Source organism: Macaca mulatta, chromosome 19, assembly GCF_049350105.2.
Source record: "Macaca mulatta isolate MMU2019108-1 chromosome 19, T2T-MMU8v2.0, whole genome shotgun sequence".
Classification (NCBI taxonomy): Eukaryota; Metazoa; Chordata; class Mammalia; order Primates; family Cercopithecidae; genus Macaca; species Macaca mulatta.
This window is the reverse complement of record NC_133424.1, coordinates 11,638,890-11,651,112: the sequence shown is the minus strand read 5'-3', so window position 1 is coordinate 11,651,112 and position 12,223 is coordinate 11,638,890. Positions and strand designations below refer to the sequence as shown.

The 12,223-nt window shown below is 52.4% G+C and overlaps 1 protein-coding gene across 2 annotated transcripts in view; it reads right to left on the bottom strand.

The window, feature by feature from the left end:
* Window positions 1-12,223, bottom strand: part of CARM1 (coactivator associated arginine methyltransferase 1) — a 52,719-nt gene that overhangs the window by 10,479 nt on the left and 30,017 nt on the right. For both annotated transcript variants that reach the window (XM_028839834.2, XM_028839835.2), the window contains exons 2-5: window positions 7,837-7,962; window positions 4,212-4,318; window positions 3,148-3,252; window positions 633-743 (exon numbers count right to left, since the gene is read on the bottom strand). In XM_028839834.2, coding sequence (XP_028695667.1) covers window positions 633-743; window positions 3,148-3,252; window positions 4,212-4,318; window positions 7,837-7,962 — 449 coding nt within the window. The remainder of the gene's footprint in view (window positions 1-632; window positions 744-3,147; window positions 3,253-4,211; window positions 4,319-7,836; window positions 7,963-12,223) is intronic.

Genomic DNA, 12,223 nt, shown 5'->3' with positions numbered 1-12,223 from the left:
AAGTGGTAGGATTAGAGGACAGCAGCGTCGGCCATGTGAAGACCTGGAAGGAGTCTGAATGTCACTACGGACACAATGCAGCTAAAGCAACAGCGGCACGGCTGGGCATGGGGGTGCTCTGCAGCTGCAAGACAGAGCAAGGATGGCCCCTCCATGACCCAGGTGACCCCAGATCCATGGGAGAGGTAGAGCAGGGTCAGGAAGGTGCAGCCTCTGCTGGTGTGAGAGGACGCTCACGTCTACAGCCACGGAACAGCTTTGCTCAGACTTTATGGCCGTAGCTCCTCTCTCGTGATGGGGCTAGGGGGTGGGAGCAGGGGTCGGTGAGGACAGCACGCTGTTTGCTCTTTTTTAGCTTTTACATTTTGAACTTTGTGAATGAAGGTTTCAGTGCAAAAAAAAAAAAAAGAAAACAGGGAAATGACCTGTGCCCCTGACTGCCGGTCATGAGGGGAAATCATCCCAGGCCCTGAAGCCCCTCCCTGCAATGACTGTTTTGGGGACAACAAAGAGATCAAAGCACAGAAGTAACGTCCCTAGCCTCCTGGGGGTTCCCAGGCTTCTCTAGGCTGGGGCGGGAATGGCACTCATGGGTGAGGATGAGGCTGGGTGGGCACCAGCGGGCCACTGACCTCGGCGTGCTGGGCCATGGTGCTGGCCTCCACCGCGTAGATTTTCCGTGCTCCAGCTTGGGCGGCAAAAAACGACAGGATCCCGGAGCCACAGCCAACGTCAAGAACGATCTAAGGGAGGAGTGGGAGGTGAGAGCAAGACACAGGAGGTGATGGTGATCGGGAGGTGACAGTGATCATAAGGGATGTGCAAGTTATGAGGCGTCAACACCTGGGTCGGTCTTCACTCTCAGTGTTTGCCCTTTATGGACTGTTGGTCAAAATGAAGCGAGAACTCAAGATGAGCCATGGGCCAGTCCTCTGGCAGAAGCCCTGGGGAAGCTCCCGCTCGGCCCCAACCTGGGGCCTGCAGGCCTCCGGATCGTCTGGGGCGAGAGGCATGGGCCTCCCCTGGAAGCTCACTGCCAGTTGAAGAGCATTTTTCCAGGGCCTGCATCTGCAGTTTTAGCATGGAGGAAAGGGCCCGAGGCATCGGCGGCAGCGTCTCCCAGTTCCATGCTGACTCGTGGTGCCTGGAGAAGCAGCCTGTCTTGGCTGGGGTAGGTGAGCCGCCCAAGCCCCGGGGCCAGCTGGGTTCCCCGCAGGGCTACTGGCCCCTGTTATGGTCACTCATGGCAGAGTCCAGGCCAGGGTCTGGGAGAACACACCACCTGTTCTGGATTTGTGGGATTGCTTCCACACAAGCAGACCAAGGGCAGACATTCCTGGTGGTGACAGGCATGAGCTTTTGAAGGACAAATGTTCTGGGCACGGTGAGTGCCTGTAAGGGAAGCTGGTGTCAGGTGGGAAGGCCTCAGGGTACCGCTCAGAGCTCCAGATGAATCAGAAAATGAATCTCCATCCTCAGGGAGCGGGAAGGGACTTCACCAATAGAGGATGCCCTTCCCAGACCTCAGCGGCCAGGAGGAGGCTCGGGATGACCCAGCCGGGGCCGACACTCCTCCTGTGTCAGGACAACCCCTCCCTGGGGCCCAGGGCCTGCCATCCTCTGGGATGGTAAGCGATGCTAGGGGGGCATGACCCAGATGCTGGATGAGGAAGATCCACGTGGAGAGATCCCCAAAATACTCGGAGGAAAAAAACAGGCTCCCATTTGATTCAAAAGAGAAAACAGGCTGGATGCGGCGGCTCACGCCCGTAATCTCAGCACTTTGGGAGGCTGAGGTGGACGAACTGCTTGAGGCCAGAAGTTTGAGACCAGCCTGGGCAACATGGCAGAACCCCATCTCAACTAAAAATACAAAAATCAGCCAGGCATGGTGGCATATGACTGTAATCCCAGCTACTTGGGTGGCTGAGGCACAAGAACTGCTTGAACCCAGGAGGTGGAGGCTGCAGTGAGCTGAGATTGTGCCACTGCACTACAGCCTGGGGGACAGAGTGATAATCTGTCTCAAAAAAACCCCAAAAAACAGAAAGAGAAAACGAAAACTGAGTAAGCCGGGTGCGGTGGCTCATGCCTGTAATCCAAGCATTTTGGGAGGATGAGGTGGGCGGATCACGAGGTCAAGAGATCGAGACCATCCTGGCCACCATGGTGAAACCCCGTCTCTACCAAAAACTCAAAAATTAGCTGGGCATGGTGGTAGGCGCCTGTAGTCCCAGCTACTCAGGTGGCTGAGGCAGGAGAATCGCTTGAACCTGGGAGGCAGAGATTGCAGTGAGCCAAAATTATACCACTGCACTCCAGCCTGGGCAACAGAGCAAGACTCCATCTCAAAAAAAAAATAGACACTAAAAACTCTGGTAAATGGGATGAGAAGGGATTACATTTCTACCTCAAGTGATCCATCTGCCTCAGCCTCCCAAAGTGCTGGGATTTACAGGCATGAACCACCGTGCCTGGCCGATTTCTACTTTTGAATACAGATGCTCTGTTCTGCTCTCTCTCTTTAATCATGAGTGCACGTTATTTGGTGATATTAAAAAGCTTATTTATTAATTTTGTTCTTGAGGCAGGGTCTCATGCTGGGGCTTAGCCTGGAGAGCAGTGCCCCAATCACAGCTCACTGCAGTTTCAACCTCGTGGGCTCAAATGATCCTCCTGCCTTGGCCTCCCAAAGTGCTAGGATCACAGACAGGTGTGAGCTACTCTGCCCAGCTCAATAAAATAATTGTAAAATATACGCTGATGTCTGCATAGGGAAAAATCTGGAAGAAGAGACCTCATACTGAGGGGCAGCAGCTGTCTCGGAGAGAACTGATAGAGGCCTCTCAAGTCTATAATGTACATGCTGTGTTGAGTTTATATATTAAATGCATTTGTTTTTCTTTTTTGTTTTTTTTTAAGAGACAAGAGTCTCGCTCTGTGGCCCAGGCTGGAGCGCAGTGGTGCAATCATAGCTTACTGAAGCCTCAAACTCCTGGGCTGAAGCGATCCTCCTGCCTCAGCCTCCACAGTAGCTGGGATAAATGCATTTCTAATCTGAGATTTTTGAAGATAAAATCAATGAGCAAAGAAAAAAAAAAAAAAAAGGCAGAAGCAGAGAGGTGGGCACGTGCATGGGCCGCTCACCTTGTCCTTGAAGTCAGTGTGGTTTTGCAGGATGGCGCGCTGGTAGGTGCCTGTCCGCACGTAGTCCTGCATCATGTTCTGCTGCTGGGACAGGTAGCCATAAAACTGGAACAGAGACACACCAATGGCACGGGGCACATGGTGGCACGAGGCAGTCAAGGCCCTGGCCAGCCCTGTGATAGAGGAAGGGGCCATCTTAGGCACGAACCTCCCTCAGGAGGCCATGCACCCTCTGCCTGGGCCCCACTAGCAGCTCCAGGAGAGGGAGCAGGAGGCCGGAGGGCAGCCCCCAGGAGGACACCACCACTATCACTGCAGCCGACGGCAACAGCTGGATGCTGCCTGGACCTGGAAGCCACCCAGGGGAACTCAATATTTGCCACAGGCAGGCTTCTGGCATCGGGGGCCACCTGCCCCATCTTGAGGGCCCCAAAGGAGAAGAGAAGCGGATCGAACAGAGCCCTAGAACTCAGAGCGCCAGGCAGGTGAGGTGTGGTGTCTCTCTGTAAGACAACGGGCGATCGGGAGGCAGCGTGGCACCTGGGCAGGGGCACAGGCTTTGGCATCAGGCAGACCTGGCTTCCCATCTCGGCTCTGTTGCATAATAGCTGTGTGACTTGGAGCAAGTCACTTAACCTCTCTGAGCCTCAGTTTTCTCATCTGTAAAATGGGGACAATAATAGCACTTACCTCCTAGCGTTGTTGGGAGGGTCCAAGTGCTTCTGTGCACGTGACAGCGCTTAGACCAGGGCCTGGCATGCAGGGAGCGCTCAGGGCATTGCAACTGCTCTACCGTTATTCACAACGCCTGTGGCCCTGAGCTCCACCTGTGCTCAGATCCTTCCAGCAACCCTCTCAGGCAGGCACCTGCATCTCCGCTTCACAGATGAGGAAACTGAGGCCCAGCCAGCGGAGGAAACCTGCCCAAGGCTACATGGCCAGTAAGGGACAGAGCCAGGACGGGAACTTGGGTGGGCCTTCCCTGTGCTGCGTGGCCTCCTGCGGGCGGGTGGCAGGGGGGCTGCCGGGGGGAGGCGGCCTGGCTGAGGGCAAGTGTAACCCACCTGGAAGTACTGCACAGCGGAAGACTCCTCCGTCCGCTCGCTGAACACGGACCGCTCCAGGGTGTGGCCCCGGCAGGTTTTCAGGATGTTGTAGAAGGAACAGAAATCTGGAACAGGGAAGCCAAGTCACTGGGGGGCGGTCAGCAACCTGGCATATGGCCATCTGGGAGGGAAGGTTCTGGATGGCCACATGTCCTGATGTTTCTCCCTTGAACATATAGGGCTGGTGATTTCTCTTCCCCGAAAAACAATTTTCCAAGTTTAAAGAAAAGATGAAGGGGCCGGGCGCGGTGGCTCAAGCCTGTAATCCCAGCACTTTGGGAGGCCGAGACGGGTGGATCACGAGGTCAGGAGATCGAGACCATCCTGGTGAACACAGTGAAACCCCGTCTCTACTAAAACTACAAAAAAACTAGCCGGGCGAGGTGGCGGGCGCCTGTGGTCCCAGCTACTCGGGAGGCTGAGGCAGGAGAATGGCGTGAACCCGGGAGGCGGAGCTTGCAGTGAGCTGAGATCAGGCCACTGCACTCCAGCCTGGGCGACAGAGCGAGACTCCGTCTCAAAAAAAAAAAAAAAAAAAAAAAAAAAAGAAAAGATGAAGGGCAGCCATGCCTGCACCCTGGTGACTGACATGAGAAGAGGACAGGTATCCTGCACGTGGGGCTGGTGTCTGGTGGGAGTGGGCCTGGGGATTCCTCACCAAAGGGCAGCTTGGTGAAGCTCTCTCAAGCACACGCCCACTGGCCTGGGAGTCGAAGCTCTGGCAGATAAGCCCAAGTCCACCCAGAAGCTCAGGGCAGCATCTGTGTGGGGGCAGCAGACACTGCAATGTCCAGTAAAAGGGGACTAGACTAGACAAACCCCAGGGGCACAGAAAAGCACAGCAGAGGCCAGGTGCAGTGGCTCACGCCTGTAATCCCAGCACTTTGGGAGGCTGAGGTGGGCAGATCAGTTGTCAGGGTTTTGAGACCAGCCTGGGCAACATAACAAGACCCTGCCACGTTAAAAAACAAAAACAAAAACAAAAACAAGAAACAGAAAAGAGAAGCAAGGCAGATAATCACCAATCACTACCCTTCCCTGAGATGCAACGGTATGTGGCCCTTTAGAACAGGCTCTATCTATTTGGCTGGGCACAGTGGTTCTCAACTGTAATCCCAGGACATTGGGAGGCTGAGGCGGGTGGACTACTTGAGCCCAGGAGTTTAAGAGGCCACCCGGGGCAATATAGCAAGACCCTGTCTCTGCAAGAAATAATGAGCCAGGCATGGTGGCTCATGCCTGTAATCCTAGCACTTTGAGAGGCTGAGGCGAGTGGATCACTTGACGTCAGGAGTTCGAGACCAGCCTGGCCAACATGGTAAAACCCTGTCTCCACTTAAAATACAGAAATTAGCCAGGGGTGGTGGCGGGTGCCTGTAAACCCAGCTACTCAGTAGGCTGAGGTGGGAGAATCGCTTGAACCTGGGAGGTGGAGGTTGCAGTGAGCCAAGATCGCGCCACTGCACTCCAGCCTCGGCAACGGAGTGAGACTCTGTCTCAAAACTAAACTAAACTAAACTAAAATACAAGCTACATTTATTAACAGAATGACAGCCACTAAATTATATCAAGTAAAAAACAAAACAATATTTAAAAGACAATCTCTTTAAAAATTAAAAGACACGGCAGGGTATGGTTGCTCACGCATGTAATCCTAACACTTTGGGAGGCCGAGGTAGGCGGATTACCTGAGGTCAGGAGTTCAAGACCAGCCTGGTCAACATGGTGAAACCCCCCCATCTCTACTAAAAATATAAAAAACTAGCCGGGTACAGTGGCACGTGCCTGTAATCCCAGCTACTCGGGGGGCTGAGGCAGGAGAATCGCTTGAACCTGGGAGACGGTGGTTGCAGTGAGCCGAGATCATGCCACTGCACTCCAGCCTGGGCGACAGAGCGAGACTCCATCTCAAAAAACAGTAAAAGACACAGTTCGGGATGAGCAAGTTCTGGAGATGGGTGTTAGTGATAGTTGCACAACAATGTGAATGTGCTGCTTGCTACCAAACTACACACTTTAAAAGGGTTAAAATGACCAAATTTTGTTATGTAGATTTTAGCACAACTTTTAAAAACTGACAGAACTGAAATAAAAAATATTAAAATACAAAGTCTTAAGAATGGAAACGGCTGGGTGTGGTGGCTCATGCCTCTAATCCCAGCACTTTGGGAGGCTGAGGCAGGTGGACCACTTGAGGTCAGGAGTTTGAGACCAGCCTGGGCAACATGAAAAGACTCCATGTCAGCCAGGCGCGGTGGCTCACGCCTGTAATCCCAGCACTTTGGGAGGCCGAGGCGGGCGGATCACGAGGTCAGGAGATCGAGATCATCCTGGCTAACACAGTGAAACCCCGTCTCTATTAAAAATACAAAAAATTAGCCGGGCGTGGCAGTGGGCACCTGTAGTCCCAGCTACGCAGGAGGCTGAAACAGGAGAATGGCATGAACCTGGGAGGCGGAGCTTGCAGTGAGCCGAGATTGCGCCACTGCACTCCAGCCTGGGCAACAGAGCAAGACTCCATCTCAAAAAAAAAAAAAAAAAGAAAGAAAGAAAAATTCTATGTCTGCTATAGTAAAAATACAAAAATTAGCCAGGCGTGGTGGCACACACATGTAGTTCCAGCTACTCGGGAGGCTGAGGCATGAGAATTGCTTGAACTCCGGGCACTTCAGCCTGGGCACAGAGTGACATTCTTTCTCCAAAAAAAAAAAAAAAAAAATGGCCGGGTGCAGTGGCTCACATTTGTAATCCCAGCACTTTGGAAGGCTGAGGCGGGCGGCTCACTTGAAGCCAGGAGTTCGAGACCAGTCTGGGCAACACAGTGAAAACCCATCTCTACAAAAAATTAGCCAGGCGTGGCAGCTTCACACAGGTGGCCCTGAGGGCTCAGACTGCCTGAGGTACATCTGGGTCATTGCACAGCCTCCTTGAGACAAGGGGGAGGCTGGCAGTGGCTATGGGCAGGCAGCCTCCCCACCTCCAGCTGTCCCTGCACCAGCCCGTGTCAATCACTGGGCTCACTTCACCTCTCTGGTAAATCAAGCCTGAGGCGGGACCTTCAGACCGTCTCCAGCCCTGGGCATCCTCGACACCTCTACTGCCACTCCGGCTGCATCCACCTGGGGTTCTCCCATCCCTAGTCAGGAATCTTGTGTCTCCCTGTGCCCCCAAGGTGGGTCCGGTTAGGCCCCTCTGGTAGCTTCTCTGTGCCCTGAGCAAACTCTTCCTGCCCCTATGACCTCGTCTCACTCCATCCCCTAAACTTCAGTCACAGCTGGCCCAGGCTGGCCACTGCCAGAAGGACTGGGCCCAGGTGGTCAGGATGGGCTTCTTGGAGGTGGGGACATAAAAGCCAAGCCCCACAAGACGCGAAGGAGCTGGTGAGGGAGGGTCTGGGATCCAGCGTCTCCCCAGGCAGTGGAGTGTCCTCTGGACATATCTGCATGTGGGAATGCGGTTTGGAGGGCAGCGGAGCATTCTCAACGATGCATGGGCCGCTCCTTAGCCAGGCTCCATGCCCCTGCCCACCAGGGCTCTGGGCGCTCTGGGCTGGTGTCACTGGAGTGGAAGCAGGGGCACGTACCGTTGGGTGTGGCGAACTGGATGAGGACGCTGTTGCAGCCCAGGGTGATGATGAAGGACTGCTTGCCCACGCGGCTACACTCTGTCTCTCGGGACACCGAGCACTTAAAGACACACACATCTTCATCTATGAGAGAAGATAGGCTGGCGTGAGCAGTACAGCCCTGTCGGCTGCCTTCTTTTGATCCCGGGTCCCTGACGCCCTCCTGCTGCCTGCCGTTGGTGCCCCCAGATTCTTCCAGAGTGCCACAAAACCACCCTGGCAGCAATGCCGGGTGCGCTGCCTGCCCAGCCCACACTGAGGACAAGGGAGCGGCTGATCAGACAGCAGGGATACAGTCTGTGTCCTCAGGATGACCAGGGCTGAGACAGGGAGACGGTGAACGCTGAGGTGGGCAGACAGGGCCACCAGGCACGGTGCCAACCCACAGGGCCTCAGAGCTGGAGCTGCCTCTGCTCCACTCGGCTGAGCCCTTCTGTTCTTGGATGGGTGCAGTGCAGTGACTGCATGGGGCCAGTGTAGCCAGACCACCGGGTTCACACCCCACCCATGCCATTTGTTCACTGTGACACAGGCAGGTCCCTCAGCCTCTCTGGAACTCGGGTTCTCACCGTCAGATGGGGCTAATGGCAGGGCAGTTGTCTAGTGAATCATGACACTGTCTCCCTGTACCCATCATGATAGCTGTTACTAGTCATTCATTCCACAAACCTGTGGTCACTCCACTCCAGCCAAATGGTGAAACTTAGCGATGCCAGGAACGGGCCGGCCCAATCAGGCACTGTGCCCCTGCCTGCCACACTACAGTGGGACAGGTGCATCATCTGTAGTATTCTTGGCAAAAATGTTTGACCTAGTCCCATCTTCAAGGGACAACAGAAAACGACAGGTTGTTGGGCAGGCTACAGGACAACCAGGCTGGTCTCCTCAAACAGGCCAGTGTCAGGAAAGACCAAAACGGTGGGAGCTATTCCAGAGTACAGGAGACAAGAAAGGGGGGAGTGCCCAATGCGATGCAAAGTGGGACCCTGGGCTGAAGCCGCAAGAAAAATGTTTTAAAAAGTTATAAAGGACAACTGGGGAGACCGGACCCACACCTCTAATCCCAGCACTTTGGGAGGCCAAGGCAGGAGGATCACTTGAACCCAGGAGTTGGAGATCAGACTGGGCAGCATAGCAAGACCCTGTCTACAAAAAAATTTTAAAATTAGGCAAGCGTGGTGGCGTGTGCCTGTTGTCTTAGGGACTCAGGAGGCCGAGATGGAAGGATCACTTGAGCCTGGGAGGTTGAGACTGCAATGAGCCATGACTGTGCCACTGCATTCCAGCCTGGGTGACAGAGCAAGACCCTGTCTCAAAAAAATAAATAAAGGACAACTGGGGAGCCGGACAGAGTAGCCCCCACCTGTGGTCCCAGCTACTTGGGAGGCTGAGGTGGGAGGATTGCTTGAGCCCAGGAGGTTGAGGCTGCAGTGAGCTATGATGATGCCATGGTACTCTATCTAGTCTAGGCAACAGAAGTGAGATCCTACTTAAAAAAAAAAAAAAAAAAAAAAGACAACTAGGAAAATGTGAGTGTGGAATACATATGCCATAATTTTAAGTTACTTGGATGTGACAATGGCATTGCGGTTTTGTAGAGAAATGCCTTTGTTCTTAGAAAACATATGTGGAAGGATTTATGGCAAATTCCCATGACATCAGCAGCTTGCTTTTCAATAGCCCATCACAACAACAACGTGAGTGCAAATGTGGCAAAAGTGTTCCCAATCACCCTGAATAGCCAAAACAATCTTGAAAAAGAATGAAGCTGGAGGATTCCCATGTCTCAATTTCAAATTTTACTATGAAGGTACAGTAATGTAAACAGTGTAGTGGTACTGGCAAAAGAATGGAGACACAGATCAATGGAACAGAATCAGAGTCCAGAAATAAACCCTTACACTTATCCTCAATTGATTTTTGACAAAGATTCCAAGAACATTCAATGGGGAAAGAATAGTGCCTTCAATAAACACTGCTAAGAAAACTGGATAACCACAGAGAAAAGAATGAAGTTAAACTCCTACCTCACACCATAGACAAATAAAACAGAACTCAAATGGAGCAATGACCTAAACATAAGAGCTAAAACTAGAAAACTCTTAGGAGAACTATTTGCAAATCATCTATTGCTAAGTATTTAGTGTCCAGAATATATAAAAAAACTCTTTTAGGGTCAGGCCTGGTGGCTAACACCTGTAATCCCAGCATTGTGGGAGGCGGGCAGATCACTAGAACCCAGGAGTTTAAGACCAGCCTGGGCAACATGGTGAAATCCTGTCTCTACTAAAAATATATACATATTAAGTCAGGTGTAGTGGCGTGTGCCTATAGTCCCAACTACTTGGGAGGCTGAGGTGGGAGAATCACCTGAGCCCAGGAAGTTGACACTGCAGCGAGCGGAGATGGCAACACTGCACTCTGGACTGGGTGACAAGAATAAGACCCTGTCTCAAAAAAAAAAAAAAAAAAAGGTTGGGCACGGTGGCTCACACCTGTAATCCCAGCACTTTGGGAGGCCAAGGTGGGTGGATCACAAGGTCAGGAGATTGAGATCATCCTGGCTAACACGGTGAAATCCTGTCTCTACTAAAAATACAAAAAAAAAATAAAATAAAATAAAATAAAATAAAATTGGCTGGGCACGGTGGCTTATGCCTGTAATCCCAGCACTTTGGGAGGTCAAGGCAGGCGGATCACGAGATCGAGACCATCCTGGCTAACATGGTGAAACCCTGTCTCTACTAAAAATACAAAAAATTAGCTGGGTGTGGTGCGGGTGCCTGTAGTCCCAGCTACTCGGGAGGCTGAGGCAGGAGAATCACTTGAACCTGGGAGGCGGAGCTTGCAGTGAGCCGAGAGCACGCCACTGCACTCCAGTCTGGGTGACAAAGCGAGACTCTGTCTCAAAACAAACAAACAAAAAAGCAAAAACAAACAAAAAATTAGCCAGGCATGGTGGCAGGCACCTGTAGTCCCAGTTACTCAGAAGGCTGAGGCAGGAGAATGGCATGAACCCAAGAGGTGGAGCTTGCAGTGAGCGAAGATCACGCCACTGCACTGCAGCCTGGGCAACAGAGCAAGACTCCATCTCAAAAAAATAAAAATAAAAATAAAAATAAAACAACAATTTTTTTTTTTTTGAGACGGAGTCTTACTCTGTCACCTAGGCTGGAGTGCTGTTGCCGGATCTCTCTCAGCTCACTGCAAGCTCCGCCTCCCGGGTTTACGCCATTCTCCTGCCTCAGCCTCCCGAGTAGCTGGGACTACAGGCATCCGCCACCTCGCCCGGCTAGTTTTTTTTTTTGTATTTTTTTAGTGGAGACGGGGTTTCACCGTGTGAGCCAGGATGGTCTCGATCTCCTGACCTCGTGATCCGCCCGTCTCGGCCTCCCAAAGTGCTGGGATTAAAGGCTTGAGCCACCGTGCCCAGCCACAACAATTATTTTTTATCTCATTTTATTATGTTTTTATTTTTTGAGATGGAGTCTCACTCCATTGCCCAGCCTGGAGTGCAGTGGCACAATCTTGGCTTGCTGTGACCTCTGCCTCCCAGATTCTAGGGATTCTCCTGCTTCAGCCTCCCGAGTAGTGGGGGAACTACAGGTGTGCGCCACCACATCCAGCTTATTTTTGTACGGTCAGGCTGGTCTCGAGCTCCTGAGCTCAAGTGATCTGTCTGCCTCAGCATCCCAAGGTGCTGGGATTACAGAGGTGAGCCACTGTGCCTGGCCTAAATATTTTTTTGAGACAGATTCTTGATCTGTTACCCAGGCTGGAGTGCAGCAGCACTATCTTGGCTCACTGCAACCTCCGCCTCCTGAGTAGCTGGGTTCAAGCGATTCTTGTGCCTCAGCCTCCTGAGTAGCTGGGATTACAGACATGCATCATCACACCCACTAATTTTTGTATTTTTGGTAGAGATGGGGTTTTGTCGTGTTGGCCAGGCTGGTCTTGAAGTCCTAGCCTCATGTGATCTGTCCGCCTTGGCATCTCAAACTGCTGGGATTACAGGCATGAGCCACTGGGCTGGGCCAAGAACTTTTTTAACTCAACAACAAAGAGATAGCCAGGGCTGGGCACAGGCTCATGCCTGTAATCCCAGCACTTTGGGAGGCCAAGACGGGAGGATAACTTGAGGCCAGGAGTTCAACCTCAGTTCAACATAGCAAGACCCCATATCTACAAAAAAAATAAAATTAGCTGGGCATGGTGGTGCATGCCTGAGATCCCAGCTACGCAGGAGGCTGAGATGGAAGGATTGCTGGAGCCTGGGAGCTCAAGGCTGCAGTGAGCTATGATTCTGCCTGTGAACAGCCACTGCACTCCGGCCTGGGCAACATAG